The following is a 15,475-nucleotide window of genomic DNA, read 5'->3' as shown; positions in this document are numbered from 1 at the left end:
CGTTTACATTCAGACTTAGAGATCACCTCGTAACTTAATGATGGTAAAAGACCACAAAAGGTAGCTAGGTAGAATGGCTTGTTACCCTGGAAACCACTGGCCATAGTGGCCTTGGCCGTGAGTGAGAAAGTTATTTGCCTCCTATCCACTGCCGGTTTTCTGGTAGGCCTACAGCTCGACACAGCACGACTCGTCTGCCACTTTTTGCTTTAAGATTGAGCTGTGTCGTGCCTGTTCATAAAGCAAAAAGTGGCGGCCGAGTTGCGCTGTGTCGAGCTGTAGGCCTACCAGAAAACTGGCAGTGGAAAAGAGGCAATAGTCAAGCACTGATCATCTAACCTGACTTGCAACATCTGGTTGCCTTTAGCTAAACTACACACAAGGGTGTTCTGGTTTCCTCACACAGTCTTCGGAGGACCGTGAAAATCAGACATATTGCTGAATGAATGAGCCAATCAGGATGACCGGGTGGGATTTAGGCGTTTTGGCTCTTCTTCCACCGGTCGTTCTCAGCTGCGTCACAGGTCGAATTCAACGTGAGTGGCGGAAGTGGCACATAAGTAAAGATGAGGACAGGTTGCTGATCCAATCACATGCAAAAAAAATGGTAAGGAGCATCATTTGATAAAGTGTCAGTTCTGGGGGGTTACCAGATGGTATCGTAAAGACGAAGGCAAAACATCCTGCTGGTGAGAGTCAGGTTACAGGGTACTCGTCATAACTAACACGGCACTGGTTTCATTTTATTTTACAGACCTTGAGAATCTGAATGAAATGAACAAATATCTCCATAGACAGGATCACGCTTAGGCTTGGTCACAAATGAAGAATCTCTCGAGCAAGTGAGGTCATGTCAATATACAGTACTAGTTAATTAAAAATCAGATGGCATTCCTTTTTGAATAGACAATGAATAAGACTATGAGGACAACAAAGTTATTTTTCCCTCTGACACAGCCCTTTAAGAAGTTTAAGGCTGGCTGCAAGAAGAAGATTCTAACTCAAATGATTTAACCCCACATCCATCCCTTTATTAAACATGTATTAAATAATATTATTCCAAATGTCATACAAGGTACATCTCATCTTCATGGTATGTATATGTAGGAAGCTTATGACAGTCCAGAGGTATGGGCTTTAGTTTCCTGTGTGTGCGTATGGACAGTTCAAAGCAGTTCTGTACAGTGAAAGGGGATCAGAGGGAGCTGGCTAGAAGTTGATGGGTTTTCCAAACGAGGCTGCTAGATTGGCTTCTCTGAAGGCTTCTGACACCGTCTGCAAGGGGAGGAGAGAGAGAGAAGAATGGCAGATAAATAAAATAAAGATGATTCATCATCTTCGTATCAGGGGTCCGTTTCTCGATTCTTGTTGTTGCTAACCATTCCCTTGGATTTAGCGGTGAGCGTCGCTGTCGAGAGAGAGTTGAGTCGCTCGTACTTTATCGTCGTAAGGACTTTGCTAACGACAATAGCAAAGACGCTTTCGAGAAACGGACCACAGTACCAGAGAAGTGCGTTCATATAATACATAACCTTATGTATAATTCACAAACAGATGTACTGTACACTGTATATAGATACTTTTCCTGTGGTGTGGTGTGGTTTATCAGTTGTTCATGATGGGATAAACTCCGAAATACTTGAGAGTGGGTGTTTTTTAGTGCTTTTTTTATTTATACATGATACATCTTTATCTCCTTGTTTTTTTTGTAGCTACACAACAATGTGAACAAACAGACTGGTGAGTCACATAAACTAGGAAGGTAATTTATGCCGCATTTCATACACAAGGCACTCGATGTGCTCTGCAAACAACTCACCAGCAACAATGCACTTCACAAACAAATGACAAACCGCAAGTAATGTTAAAAAAGAGAGAGATTATTTTGATGGAGACTTACAGGATGAGCGTGGCATACTCTGGCAATATCCTCACATGATGCTCCGTACTCCATCGCTAACGCCGCCTCGTTGATCATCTCTCCAGCACCCTGCGCAACACAAGCACACAGAGGCATCATTTTATGCTCCAACACTGATTGTGGAAAGATCACATTTTTTCACATTTCTGAAACGAGTCCACACTACAATTTAAAATAGAAGAACAACATGATATAGAAGCATACTTGATACTCTACTCTACTCTACTTAGTTCAAATGTGTAACATACTCATGTCCCGGTCCCAATAAACTATATACTGTACATTTTAGGAAATAAGAAGCATGTCTTGTAAACGTCAAGGTCAACAACAGTCAAAAACATTGTGTCTCATTCACTGCACAATGTAGGAAAGTAGTAGATCATCATCATTATCATGTGTATAAATGTAAAATATTTATGGGGTGAGCTCAGCAATAGATCTGTAATGCCATCCGTCTGTAGTGCAGATTTTAAGAATGGTTAGAAAATCTGTTGTGCAAGTCATTTTTCCTTGTATCCTTTGCTTTGTCTTTTGTCCTTGTAGTCGAGTTGGGTTAAGTCAGTTTTATCGGACATTCATTTAACATTCTTTAAACTACTGATGTGATGTACATGTCTGAAAAAGAAATTAAGTTTTGTGGCATATGAGAAAATGTATCCATGTTTCAAAGTTGGTTCGACCACTAGTGTTAATCTTTGAGATAGATCACACTTGTGTTTTAAAGGGGCTCCAGGTAGAATTCAAAGTTTAATGAATCACAGTCCCGAGTCAGCCTATGCTTATGTGAACTCTCGCGACCACTTCTATGGTCCGCTGTCAGAAAACCCCACATGCAACTTTTGACAGCGTCGGACCGAACAAGTGTCGTGGGAAACAATTTTCATTTGAAACATCGCTTTACATACTGTATTCAGATGTGTATGAACTGCTGGAATTCCGTGACGAAAAGCGAGTTTATTTGAACAGCATTTTTTCATTACAGTGTATTGGGTGTTTTGAAAGCCGCTATATAAAACAAAAATATTATTATTATTATTATTATTATTTTGAGACAGGCATGCCACAGGCACCGCACAAATGACGTCATCCTACCTTGTGTCCCTTTAAATTTTAGATGCGTGTTAAATATGAAACTAACTTAATCCAAGTCAATAACAAGGATAGAGGAAAGGATGGGAGTTAGGAGGACTGACTTGCACCGGACGTGTGTGTTTAAATACTCACCGATCCCAGGATGTGAGCTCCCATTAGCCTGTCTGTCTCTTTGTGACTCAGGATCTTCACCAGTCCGTCTGTGTCCGCGTTCGTCTTCGCTCTGCTGTTGGCGGCGAATGGGAATTTGCCAACTTTGTATGGTACACCCTTAGAAAGAGAAAGGGATTGAACCTTGTGTCAGTACGGAAACAGAAAGAGAGGTCAACAAACATATATAGTATATTTCTAGTTTAAAAATGCAATACCATGCTCACTGACCTAGGCCACAGTGGAACTGAAACATACAGAATATACAAACATTTCCCTTTTTCAACACAGTCATTTCTTCATTTATGCATGAGAACAGAGTCTGCTGGCGGGCATTATTGATCACCCGTAAGCAATATTCAAGTCAGTGCCCGTAAGGCATGATCTTATGCTGCCCCTAAGGAGCGTTATGAAACATGAAGAAGAGAGCATCAGGAAGAGAGATGCTGGATGCCTTGACAGGCTGGTGAGGAAAGCTGGGTCTGTTGTTGGCACAGAACAACCATCCCCTCATTGAACATTTTCCCTCACTGACATTACATATGCATCTTTCCTGTGTTCCTGACCTGACTGAATGCAGTGCAAAAGCATTGATTGGCAACACGGTGCAGAAGCATTGATAGGCAACACGGTGCAGTGCAATGTTTGGAGACCGCTTTGGCAAGTGCTAGACAAGGCATATGTTATTTATTATTATTATTTGTATGTGCACCTTATATCAATGTGCTTCACAAAAACAAAAAGTATAAGAACAAATGAACTAAGAATGAAATAAAAAAAGGCATAACAATGACAAAACAGGGAGAAGGATAAAACCAGGAATAAAGACAATATAAAATAAAGAAAGTATTAAATAATTAGAATCAAAGAAAGTTAAAAGCTGCTAAAAAGAGGAGGCCGAGTTTGTGATTTTATCATAGACATGTACTGGTAGGAATCACAGAGAGGAATAGATCGATAAACTACAGTCATGTCCTATCACATGAAGTTGGGGTATGCTGCACTGTAAGTCATCAATAGAACAATACTGAACTGCTTCACTAAAAAGGAGTATGTTGTAGCCTACAGTGCAGCATGATACTACAACATGATTTTGTACAGTCTGGGAGATGACTGGCTGTTGGCAGCAGTGTTAGTGTGATATTTGTAGACACTCGCACAATATTGACATGCACTTTGTATCTGCTAGTGATGTTGGCTATGATTATGTCCTCTTTTGAAAGTCGCTTTGGTTTTAAAGCGTCTGCCAAATGCAATGCAATGTAATGTAATCATTAAGTGTCCCCACGCACGCAGCCTTTTAGATGCAGTGCAATACACATTTCTCCAGTGCTCTGCTCTGAAAACGTTAAATGTTAAGCCCACCTCCTCCTTGAGCTGTTCCTCCGTCTTGCCCACCCAGGCCACCTCTGGATGCGTGTAGATGACGGAGGGCACGCAGTTGTAGTCGATGTGCACGGCACCGCCCGCCATGCCCTCCACACAGATGATGCCCTCGTCCTCCGCCTTGTGGGCAAGCATGGGCCCGGCCACCACGTCGCCAATGGCATAGATGCTGTGACACAGGCAGGACACAAAGACCTCTTTACATTCAAGTTGCTTTATCCCAGAATAAAAACATGGTACTGTACATTCATCACCAGTTAGTCACCGTCGTATCTCAGCCAGCTTAAGTTATGGAAATACAGCATTTTCTTCCCCCTAGTGGTAAGGGTGGATATTGCAATGACGAAAGGAACAGTTCTCATCGTCTTTTCCACATGAGATGACATTGAGTAAACGGTCAATGACAAAGTTAACATTTCATTTTGCTATTGGAGGCAATTACCCATTCATGCGATTATAATTATGGAGCAGCATGCTAAATGTTTAATGGCCAACTTTTTACATTAGTCCCTTACCCAACCTTATTACCTCATTTCCCATGTCTTATTTTACTCTATGATGTCTTTCACTTCTCATGATTTTACGCTTTATTACCAGATTTAACAACACTTTGTGAAACACAGTGGCCCTCATATACCATACTATGGTATGACAGAAAACGTGAGTAAATTGAACGTGCGTTCATTTCTGTGCAAGCGTTTCTGTGAAGCGTGTAATGTGTAATGCACCCCAGATCCTCAAGTAAGCTCACAAAACTGAGCGGAAATACACTAGGATCTGGTGAGAGACAGGTTACATTGATTTACCTTGTTGCATGACCTTCACAATGCAATACGCCTTTCCCAAGCTAAACCCTCTCCCCAAGTAGTATGATGTGTCTGCTGTAAGGTGTAACTGTACTGGCAACAGCAGGACACGTACAGTATTGTCCATGTTTTAAATGTGTGTTGTCCAGCAGCCCCGTCCAGGGACCACAGATGTAAATAAGCTTTATAGTCAACTCTGGTACCAGAATTGTCTTGCACAGTCCCTCACCTGGGCACTTTGGTCTGGAAGCGGCTGTTGATGGGGATCCTGCCTCTGTTGTCCAGCTCGATGCCCACCGACTCCAGGCCCAGGTTCTGGGTGAAGGGCCGCCGGCCGATACACACCAGCAGCACCTCACACGTCAACGTCTCCGCCTTGCCCCCCTTTGCTGCCTCCACCCTGCCAGGCGAAGGAAATGACAAGTAAGCAAACAAAGTGAACAGAAAGTGGTACAAAAAATGCAATATGGCTTAGTGTTTTGTCCCTAAAATGTGATCTTAAGAGTTTTTGAAATACATGACATTAGTAGACTGACGAGCCAGACTAAAACATTAACATATTTTAAGTTTGGAATCACACGACACACGACTCAGATAGCTGAGGGCTGTGATTGGAACCAAACAGTTATTTTTTTAGTTCAAATTGCCTCACCTTGGCCAATGCCATGACCAACCAAACGACCACTTTTCATTAGCCGTAGCAATTCTACTGTCTCCATAATCCTGCCTAAGCCCGACCCAGTGATTCAAACAGTAGATAGAAAAAATACTCTTGTTGTGATGGGGGGTGGAACCAGGCTGGTACCCATTAGCCTTGGTCTCATTGCAGGGCCAGCCCCGGGCTGGCCCGGACAAAAGGGGGCTGACGGTGATCTCATCAAAAGGGGGCTAGGTGCTAAAGATGGCCGCCGGGCCAGGTTGTGGGGCTAAGGGCCGATTTCCCTGGCCCGTCGAATTCGATGGGCCAGCAAGCACCGCCGAGGCTCGGAGGCGGGGTCAACCTCTGTGTAAAAATGTGGCTGCATGGGGGACTTATCGCTAAATTCTGGGCAAATTATGGTTAAGCATTAGTTTGGGGTGTTTGGCTTTCTTATGGCATAATTTCATAGAATGCAACCTTGGCACTTCTGTTTGTGTTTTTAAAGTTATTTAGTCAACATAACTTTTTTGTTGTTATCGGATCATGGGCACCACTACACTTAAACTTGGGATGTCATAGCTAAGTCATGTCGGCTTTTTTCTGCTTTTTAGCCGCCAACTCTTGTGCCATTATCGTGATTTGGCATGCTTTCCACTGGACACCAATAAAAAGTGTCTCACAAATACTCACACATGACATTTATGTCGGCTTATTTAGCTTTTGCGCTATTATCGCCGAAGGTCTGGTAGGCTATATCGCACGTTTCAGACTGATCGCCAAACACAGTTTGAAATTTACACAAGGGCTTTAATGTCAAATGGATGGAAATAACATGAATGAATAGACAGGTGGCACGCCGCAACGAGGGGGTGTGTCGCTATGTCCGGGGCTATGATATAATTTTCTATAGCAACTGATGAAGGTGCTATGTCTCAGGGATTTGGTCTCCTTTCACATGGTAACTTATTCAATTACCTGCACATTCATGTCTCGATATATGTCCGGGGCTCATGCTTCTGTGCGCGATTGGGGGGATTAACTGGGCATGTTCGCACGTCTCCTTCTGTTCACTCTCAGTTGTCGAGCTGCTCGTATTTTCATGCGTCTTTGTCTTCTTAACATGCGCTGCGTCCCATACAGCTTCTGAATCGACAACTTTGCCATGTAATAAAACTGTTCTTGAAAGGCAAGCCATTTTCTTTGCAGTTCTTGTCGTCTTTGTCCGTAGGCTACGAGCCAAACGGCGACCTGCTCAAGCAGAGTTTGCTCCATTTTATTCTCCTCCTTTGTCGTTCTGTTGTTGTCCTTCTGTGATTTGGGGCGAAAGTGGGCTGTGCCCGACTGACGTTTCACAAACAAGGCGTGTACCTGAATGTGCCTGGGGTCGGCTATGAGTCCGATCAGGCAAAAAATGGCCCGGGCCGGCAGCTCCGAGCCGGCCACTCTCCTGAGCCCCGGGCGGCCCCGGGCCGCTGAAGCGCGGCTAATGAGACCAAGGCTATTGAGGCGATCTTACAGGGACCAGTTAAAACCAGTTTGAACCAGTTAGGATCGGCTACAATCAGTTAGATCCAGATTGATCTGGCTTTAACCATTTTTTTAATCTGGTTTAGACTAGCCTTAAGCCGTAAGAAGCCGTTAGATTCGGTCAGAACTAGTTTTTAACCAGTTAGAACCGGAATCAGAGCCACTGTTTATTAGGATATGAACTAAAATTGTAATAACCTAAATAAGTTACAATCACACCAGAGGACTTGCTTCATCTCAAGGATGTGCACTCTGGCAAACTATTACTATAACTGTTACTGTCCTCGTTTTGAAAATAATAATTAAAGAAGAAATTGTATACACTTACGCAACGTCGTACATTCCGTCTGCCCTCTTGGTGGCACCCATGACCTTGGTGCCCAGTTTGAACTTCATGCCCTGCTTCTGGAGCACGCGCTGGAAGTTCTTGGAGATCTCCATGTCGATACCCATGCCGCCAACGTGGCCCAGGAACTCAACGGCTGTCACTTTGGACCCCAATCGCTGCCATACAGATCCCTGAAATAAATGTGGATACATTACATTACATTACATTACATTACATTACACTTAGCTTACGCTTTCAGTTATTCAAAGCGACTTACAGGTATTATTTTTCAGGGTATTGGTTACAGTCCCTGAGCAATGTGGGGTTAGGTGCCTTGCTCAAGGACACTTGAGCCATGGATGGAGATGTAGGGAGAGGTCAGGGGGGATTCGAACCTGCAACCCCTTGATTGAAAGACCAACTCTCTAACCACTAGGCCACGGCTGCCCAGGATAGATTTACTTCATTGTTTCCAGGCTGGGAAAATAGAATAAGCAGGGCTCAAGAGTGCGACCAATGAAAAATATTTTTGGATGCACCAGTGCAACCAGCCATCAGAAGACAAAAACGAATAGGCAAAACTAAACACCCATTATACTGGGGATGCAATTAAGTATATGCAGTAGCAGCTATTCACACAAGCTTTTTAAAACTGTGGTCATTTGTTCAATGATCCAATGATTAGACTATAAAAAACAATGTTGCAAGACATTTGCAGTCTTTACGTGTGAAGGCGTGTTTGTTTGGAAAGACCCTGTTCAAAAGGGAATGGTACCTTGGATTCTGAAACTACCACTCAGTTTCAAATATTTCAAATCAGCTCAATCCATTAATCTGCCTAGCCTAGTCGTGCTATGCAGATAAATTGATTTCTGCATGAGTAATGCTAGGATTAAACAGAAAAATAAATAAATAAAAACATGAACCCCAACATTACACGCACACACTCTAAAAAACACTCCTCTTACCAGTTCTACTCCGATGACACCAGCCCCAATCACAATCATACTCTCGGGAACCTTCTTCAGGCAGAGTGCTCCAGTTGAGGACACGATAGATTCTTCATCAACCTGTGAAATGGTGGACCATTGAAACCACATGCCGCATACTGAATACCAATCTGTATAGCACACTTCAAAGAGTCTTATGAAGTCAAAAGAAATGAAGTCCCTATGGAAGGCCAATGTCCAGGTGCTGTTGACATGCAGTCAAAAGTAATTCAGGAAAAAAATGATAAATCACTGCACACTGGTAGACCTTGATTTACTGAATGTCTATTCAGAATCTGTCTACCACAGTTCTTTCTGGATCACTTTATTAAGTCATTTTACTCTTTGATAGCCAAGTGATCTTGCTCAATAGATTCACAATTAATGTTGTTTACCTGGATACCGGGGAAGGGGGTGACTTCTGAGCCGGTGGCGAGGAGGATGTTCTTGGTGTTGATGACCTGCTCCGTGCCGTCTCCAAGCTGGGCTGTGACCTGGTTCTTACCAGTGACCCTCCCAAACCCACTCACATGTGTGACCTGTCAAACATAGAACAATGATGAGTAGATTAGACTAGTGTTTCTCAATGGGGGCGGTACAGCCCCCCAGGGGGCATTGGAGAGCTGGGGGGCATTAGTCTGGCTTGTGATGAGGTCAAGGGGACGTTTGGAGGCTTGTGATGAGGCCAAGGGGGCGTTTGTTCAAAAAAGGTTGAGAACCATTGGATAAGAGGATCCAGTGTATGATCACAAAAAAGGAAATGTGTCTTTGGCAAAAAAATAAAACCACATGCTACACATTAACAACACAACATTGCAATGCACGGCAAAACAACACACAGCAGAGACATCAGAAAGTACAAGCTATGAGATATGGACACACCAAATGCATTTTAACACCAATAACAGGTTGTTCCAATAATCCATCACTTAATAGGCAGTGTACATAATGATGGGAGAGAGATGGGGTAGGGCCGGCAAAGGGCCTGGGCTGGGAATCGAGCCCGGGTCTGCTGCATAGTAGACGAGTGCCCTACCGTTAAGGGTGGTTTATGCCTCCAGTCCAGCGTCCCTGCGTCGTAATGCAGTTAGCCGCGCAGTTAACGTAGTGAAGCCCCCCCCATCACGCAGGTACTCTGGGGCACCTCCCCAAAATTGTGTCTCGACGCAGGGAGCGACGGCGTGAACGGGCGAAAATAGGTCTCTGATTGGTCCTCTCGACCAGCCTGCTCTGTCCTCGAGTCGAGAACAAGCGCTACTTCCTTGTTCTAACCTTCGTCGGTCTACGGACTGTGAGCTCTTCATTAAATAAGTTGCCCGTGCTTTGTTGTTTGATTTATTTAGCCTACACGAACCAAAGATAACACATGCGCTTGCAAGTTACGACGCTGAGGTTATTTGGACAGTTGAACAGTGGTTCCGAGGTCGAGGAAACATTCCGCTTCGTCCTCGACAAATGAGCCACTTCTTTGTTCCCAAACTACCACTGTGACTGCCAGTGCGATCAAACATGCACGTGATATAAATATTTAATGTTTCATTTTCATGCTCGTCGAGTCTGTGATGCTAAAAAACAACTGACACGTCTAGTTTACTCTTTGTATTGAGGGCAGTTTCAGCGTGGAATGACATCGCGCAGACCGTGCTTCAAAACAGGGCATAAACCAAAATTAACTGCATCATGGCTGCGACAAGCTCACTCTGTGGCACAAGTAGGAAGCATAACCCGCCCTTTAGGCCACGGCAGGGCCGTGTGGGCCTTTTCAAATCAGGCTCTGAAATGATGTTCCAATGATGGGGGATGTACAGTAGTCTCCATATTCATGATACAGGGTGAAGTGATATTGAGAGTGGGGGGTTGTGAGTGAGGGACTTGGGAGCCTGCTTGAGAGTGATTGTCCGGGTTGTTATCAGAGTCGTTATCAAGTGAGGGCTGATGGGGGGTGCTTTGGAGGTGTCAGGAGAATTGCCCCCCCCCGTGCCAAAGTTGACAAACCGGTTATAAAAGTGTTTTAGGTCGTTGGCCATAGACAGATTTCCCTCCACCACGCCTCCCTTTTTTCCACACCCGGTGATCTTTTTAATCCCCTGCCAGGCCTCTTTCGCATTGTCTTTCATTTTTGCTTCCACTTTCTTCCCATGCGCCACCTTGGTTACCCATGGTTTGTTGTTGGGGTAACAGCGAACAGTCTTGGTTGGTGCGACAATGTCCATGCAGAAGTTTATGTAGTCAGTAGTGTATGCTGTGGCCTCCTCCATACAGTAACCTGACATTCATATTACTTGTGTGCATGTGGACATAACTTACTTTGTTCTGTTTGAATAAATGTGCAATGCCTCCTGTCAAGGCTTTGACTGCTCCGCTCTTCTGTGCCATCATCTTCTCCAGGTTTAGGGATATACCTGAAACTACAGCACAGAGCATGTGTAAGCACTCAGTCCCAGCCATAGGCAGGTTCATCAACTCAATATTGGTAAAGTCGTAGTCGCTACTTTCCATCAATTTGTGGTAATTTGATTTAAAAACAAAAAAGGTCATTTACAGACAATAATATTGTAAACTTACTTTCTATCCCTCTGTTTTCAAAGTCTTTCCCATGTGCAAGATGGTAGAGGTATGAATTGTTTAAGAGTGCCTGCAGAAAGAACAGAACATGAAGGGGAGTCACGTGCCAGCCTGTGACACAGTGTAAATGCATCAACTGGGCTAATACCTGTATGTTCCATAAGAGAACAATGCTGCAATCATGTAGGAACAGACGAGAGGTAACTGGAATATTTGTGGTCTAATCTGGAGCATGCTGTTTTAGTTCAGGGATTCTTAACCATAGGGCCGCGCGCACAACTTCCAGGGCCGCAGCAAACTTTCAGTTTCGCACCAGTGGGCCGACAGGGCCGCGGGACTGCACGGACGAGTAGCGTTATTATGCCCAAATGCTTCCGACGCATTAAGAATAGTGTGAGCCTTTTCCCAAATTCAACTCTGTCATAACGCAATGACCACACCTCTCTGTTTTTTTTTGTTCGGGGGAGTAGGAGATTCATCAAGAACAAGATGGAAACACACGTTGTAGGCTATTTGGAAAAAGAGAAATTACCAACCGCTTTCCAGCTGATTTGGCGACGTCTCCTCCTAATATCCTCACGTTTTAGTCGTTAGAACTTAGGTGTTGAACTGTTACTCAAAATATTTCTAGTTACTGAATCTTTATCCCTTATACTTGTCCAAGTATTTTGCTTGATACTGCAAAGTTTTCCAACCAGCTATGGCATTTCTCTTCACGTCTCTTTCTCTTCACGTTGCGTTTTCACATCAGCAGAAAAGCGTCCTGATTTTGCGATCAGCAGATTCATTATAAATCGTAAGTCAAGAGGAGTGCAATTACAGTATTTCTCAATTGGTTTTGTACATTTCTCGAATCTCTCTCGCAATTTGCAAAACATAATATTCATTCTCAAAACAGCTTTAACAAATGGCAAAACACGGTGGATAAACTGCAAAACCAAGTATCTTGCTCAAAACCCTTATTTGTCATTCAAAAGCCAAGTTTTTGTGTCAATGAACGTATCAGCGCCAGCAGAATGGTTAGTCATTGTGTCATAGTGTATGGACAATCTAGTCAAATCAATTTCTCATGTTGTCAATTGAATAGTACACTCTTGAGGACCTTTTCTGAAGCGAAATATTGTTTAGATTGAATGGGAAATGTTGTAAATTCAGTTTTATATTACATTGATCAGATAAGATTGAGATAGTTTCATGCATTCAGTGACAAAGCTTTTTGAGTGATGTGACAAAAGCAACTAATAATGTACGAAATCACTGAGAATTGTACACAGCCATGGCATGGTGGACGAGAGCATTTGCTATATGCCGAAAACAATGAGAAACTGATTTGACCATGTGCACAGGTAACACCAGGAAGTCACAATTGAACAAAGACTTTTGAGAATCATTATTCTGTTGTGAGAAATGTACAAAACCAATTGAGAAAAACTGTAAATGAGTGAGATTAATATCAGCCTAACATTAATACAGTTCTATCCCTTGTGATAAAATACTTAATTGCCTATTGATTTATAATTTATATCATAATATAATAGGCCTATATATTATATTATATTATATTATATTATCCCAATAATATAATATAATATAATATAATATAATATAATATAATATAAATTAATAGCTTATGTGCCACGGGACGCTGTGCACTGGAAAAAATGGGCCTCAACGTCAAAAAGGTTAAGAATCCCTGTTTTAGTCCACATTTATAAATCTATGAATATTACTAAGGGAAATCATAAGTAATCTATGAACCCCAAAATAAGGTCCAGTTTATTATGAAATTGTAACTTAAAACTGTTATTACAGGAAAGCGCTACCTTAGAGGGTATGCAACCGACGTTCAAGCAGGTTCCTCCGAGAGTGGCATTCTTCTCCACACACACCGTCTACAGTAAAGGTAGAAAAACAACCCACATTTACCATTTAGTATTTACATGTACAAAAAAACCACAACACCATATACAGTTTACTTTATACAGTACAGTACAGTCCATATACCGTATATAGCATGAGCATCATAGACATCATCAACACAAGTTATTATTCTTCATTTTGCAGTTGTTGCTAAAAACGTTGTTATGAACTTGCTATTATTACTTGCTATTATAAATTTAATGCTTGCGGACTGTAAGTACACCATTCTGATTCGCCACTATCTGCTCTGCACATGCGCACTATGCAAGGCGAATGTGCAAGTTGCAACATGATTCATGGAGCATTGTCGCCCTTCGTTTCGCTAAAAGCCGAGCTTACAGGTACCACTAAAACAAAACGAAAGACTTATTACCTTGAAACCCAGCTGTGCTGACTTAATAGCAGCAACATAACCGCCAGGACCCGATCCCACCACTGTTACATCAGCTTCAACTGCAAGCAGAGTTACCGAAGGTTATGATGACTTGTCTTAAAATGGCATTTTTACAACCAGAGCTGACTACTGCGCTACCGATAGGGAATGATAGCGTTTGATAGCGTCCAACTGAGTTTTGATACAATGAACTTACAGCTTGAGCAAAGGTTTCCCAATGGTAGCTAGTATTACTAATATGTGTTATTTAACATCTTCATATAAAGCCTTTCAGATAAGTTGAACTACACAGTCAGTCTTCCTATGCTACTGATTCTGATGTTATGAAATTAGGCTATGTTATGATCGCCTCCAGACCGCCTTCTTTAATCTAATTGAGAATTATTATCACTTACTATACTGTGTGTGTGTGTGTGTGTGCGTGTGTGTGTGCGCGACCCTTCATGGCAGCCTCCAGAGCTGGTGTGTGAATGTGAGGATGTGTATTTGAAAGTACTTTGAGTCAACTGTGTAGTTGTGATGTTGTGCTATATTGTTGTTTAACAACTCGACTACTGGCTTCCTTGGAGCATAGTGATAAGAAGGCAATCTCACTCTGTGCTTTGTCAGCATACGTCCTTACAGACAACGCAGACGACGGATGGAGCTTGCCAGGCAGATGTGAGCCCCGCTGTTTAAGTCAGAGAGAGAGAGAGAGAGAGAGAGAGAGAGAGAGAGAGAGAGAGAGAGAGCACCATTTGATTTGATTAGAGAGAGACAGTCAAACAGCAGTTAAAACGACATGTCAAAACAATCACATCTGGTGTACTGTACATTAACTGCAACCACAGGAAATCATTCAGAAAGCTTTCAGCTGTCAACATTAACGCCTTAAAGTAATACTTCCATCCACCAAGATTGACAACTCTGTTTCTTAACCGTTACTACATTGTATCGTGTGTGTCAGACAGCTCTACTGCAACTTCCCAAACCAATTGAAATAGCCTCATCAACCAATTTAAGCCATCAATGCGTCCAATCTGAGTCTAATTGCAGCATTTTGCATGTTGTATCTGGCCAGATCTGTAGTTGCAAACATGGCATAGAAGTAGCCTGCTTCCGACGTAGCTAAAAGACCCTTTACTTCACTGCAGCAATCTGATTTCAAAATCATTACATTATTCTACTTTGCCTTGCCTTCCGAGATACGACGTGATGTAAAAACTTCACAGTTGTAATCGTCCCAGCTTGACAGTCAGGTCAGGTGGGGGAATAAAGTCATTAACCACACAGCTGAAGTCACTTCGTTTGAAACGTCACCGTTAGTTCTACAACGTTACAGGTACACTGTCTTCCAAACAAACCAACAAGGTCCTGCCAAACATGGATGAGCCTGTCCAATGCAACTTTGCTTTCTCGTTACTGGGCTGAGCATTGCCTGTGCAAATCAGTAGGAAATCTGACGTTAGCTCGCTAACCATAGTTAGCTAGTTAGATGGGCCTTTACCTAACCACTGATCAAACAACCATGTTGAGGTTTAATAACTGTTTCGCCTACATGTAATCATAGTACACACTCCAAACATATAATTCGCTAAATGTGACCAGCGTTTACCTTTGCCAGGGTACGATATAGCTGGTTCCAACTCTGCATTTTGACATTCGCCCACTTAACCTAGAGCCGACGGAGCATCCAAGGACTCTTTACTGTGCGCGTGCGCTCTCGAGACCACATAACTCGTCGCTTGGTTATGACGTAACTGCATTTTTGCTTTAAA

At 42.8% G+C, this 15,475-nt stretch overlaps 1 protein-coding gene across 1 annotated transcript; it reads right to left on the bottom strand.

Moving 5' to 3' along the window:
* Positions 1 to 722: 722 nt before the first annotated feature.
* dldh (dihydrolipoamide dehydrogenase) lies at positions 723 to 15,429 on the bottom strand. Its single transcript, XM_063197018.1, has 14 exons — positions 15,313 to 15,429; positions 14,313 to 14,388; positions 13,698 to 13,777; positions 13,228 to 13,296; positions 11,405 to 11,474; positions 11,147 to 11,247; positions 9,235 to 9,378; positions 8,819 to 8,920; positions 7,851 to 8,041; positions 5,585 to 5,755; positions 4,529 to 4,718; positions 3,146 to 3,283; positions 1,901 to 1,990; positions 723 to 1,275 (listed from the first exon to the last, which is right to left on the bottom strand). The coding sequence occupies exons 1-14, from the start codon at positions 15,349 to 15,351 to the stop codon at positions 1,210 to 1,212; spliced, it is 1,527 nt and encodes a 508-aa protein (XP_063053088.1). The 5' UTR covers positions 15,352 to 15,429; the 3' UTR covers positions 723 to 1,209.
* Positions 15,430 to 15,475: the final 46 nt, after the last annotated feature.

The sequence above is a fragment of the Engraulis encrasicolus genome, chromosome 4 (assembly GCF_034702125.1).
Source record: "Engraulis encrasicolus isolate BLACKSEA-1 chromosome 4, IST_EnEncr_1.0, whole genome shotgun sequence".
Lineage (NCBI taxonomy): Eukaryota > Metazoa > Chordata > Actinopteri > Clupeiformes > Engraulidae > Engraulis > Engraulis encrasicolus.
This window is presented reverse-complemented; position numbering and strand designations above follow the sequence as displayed.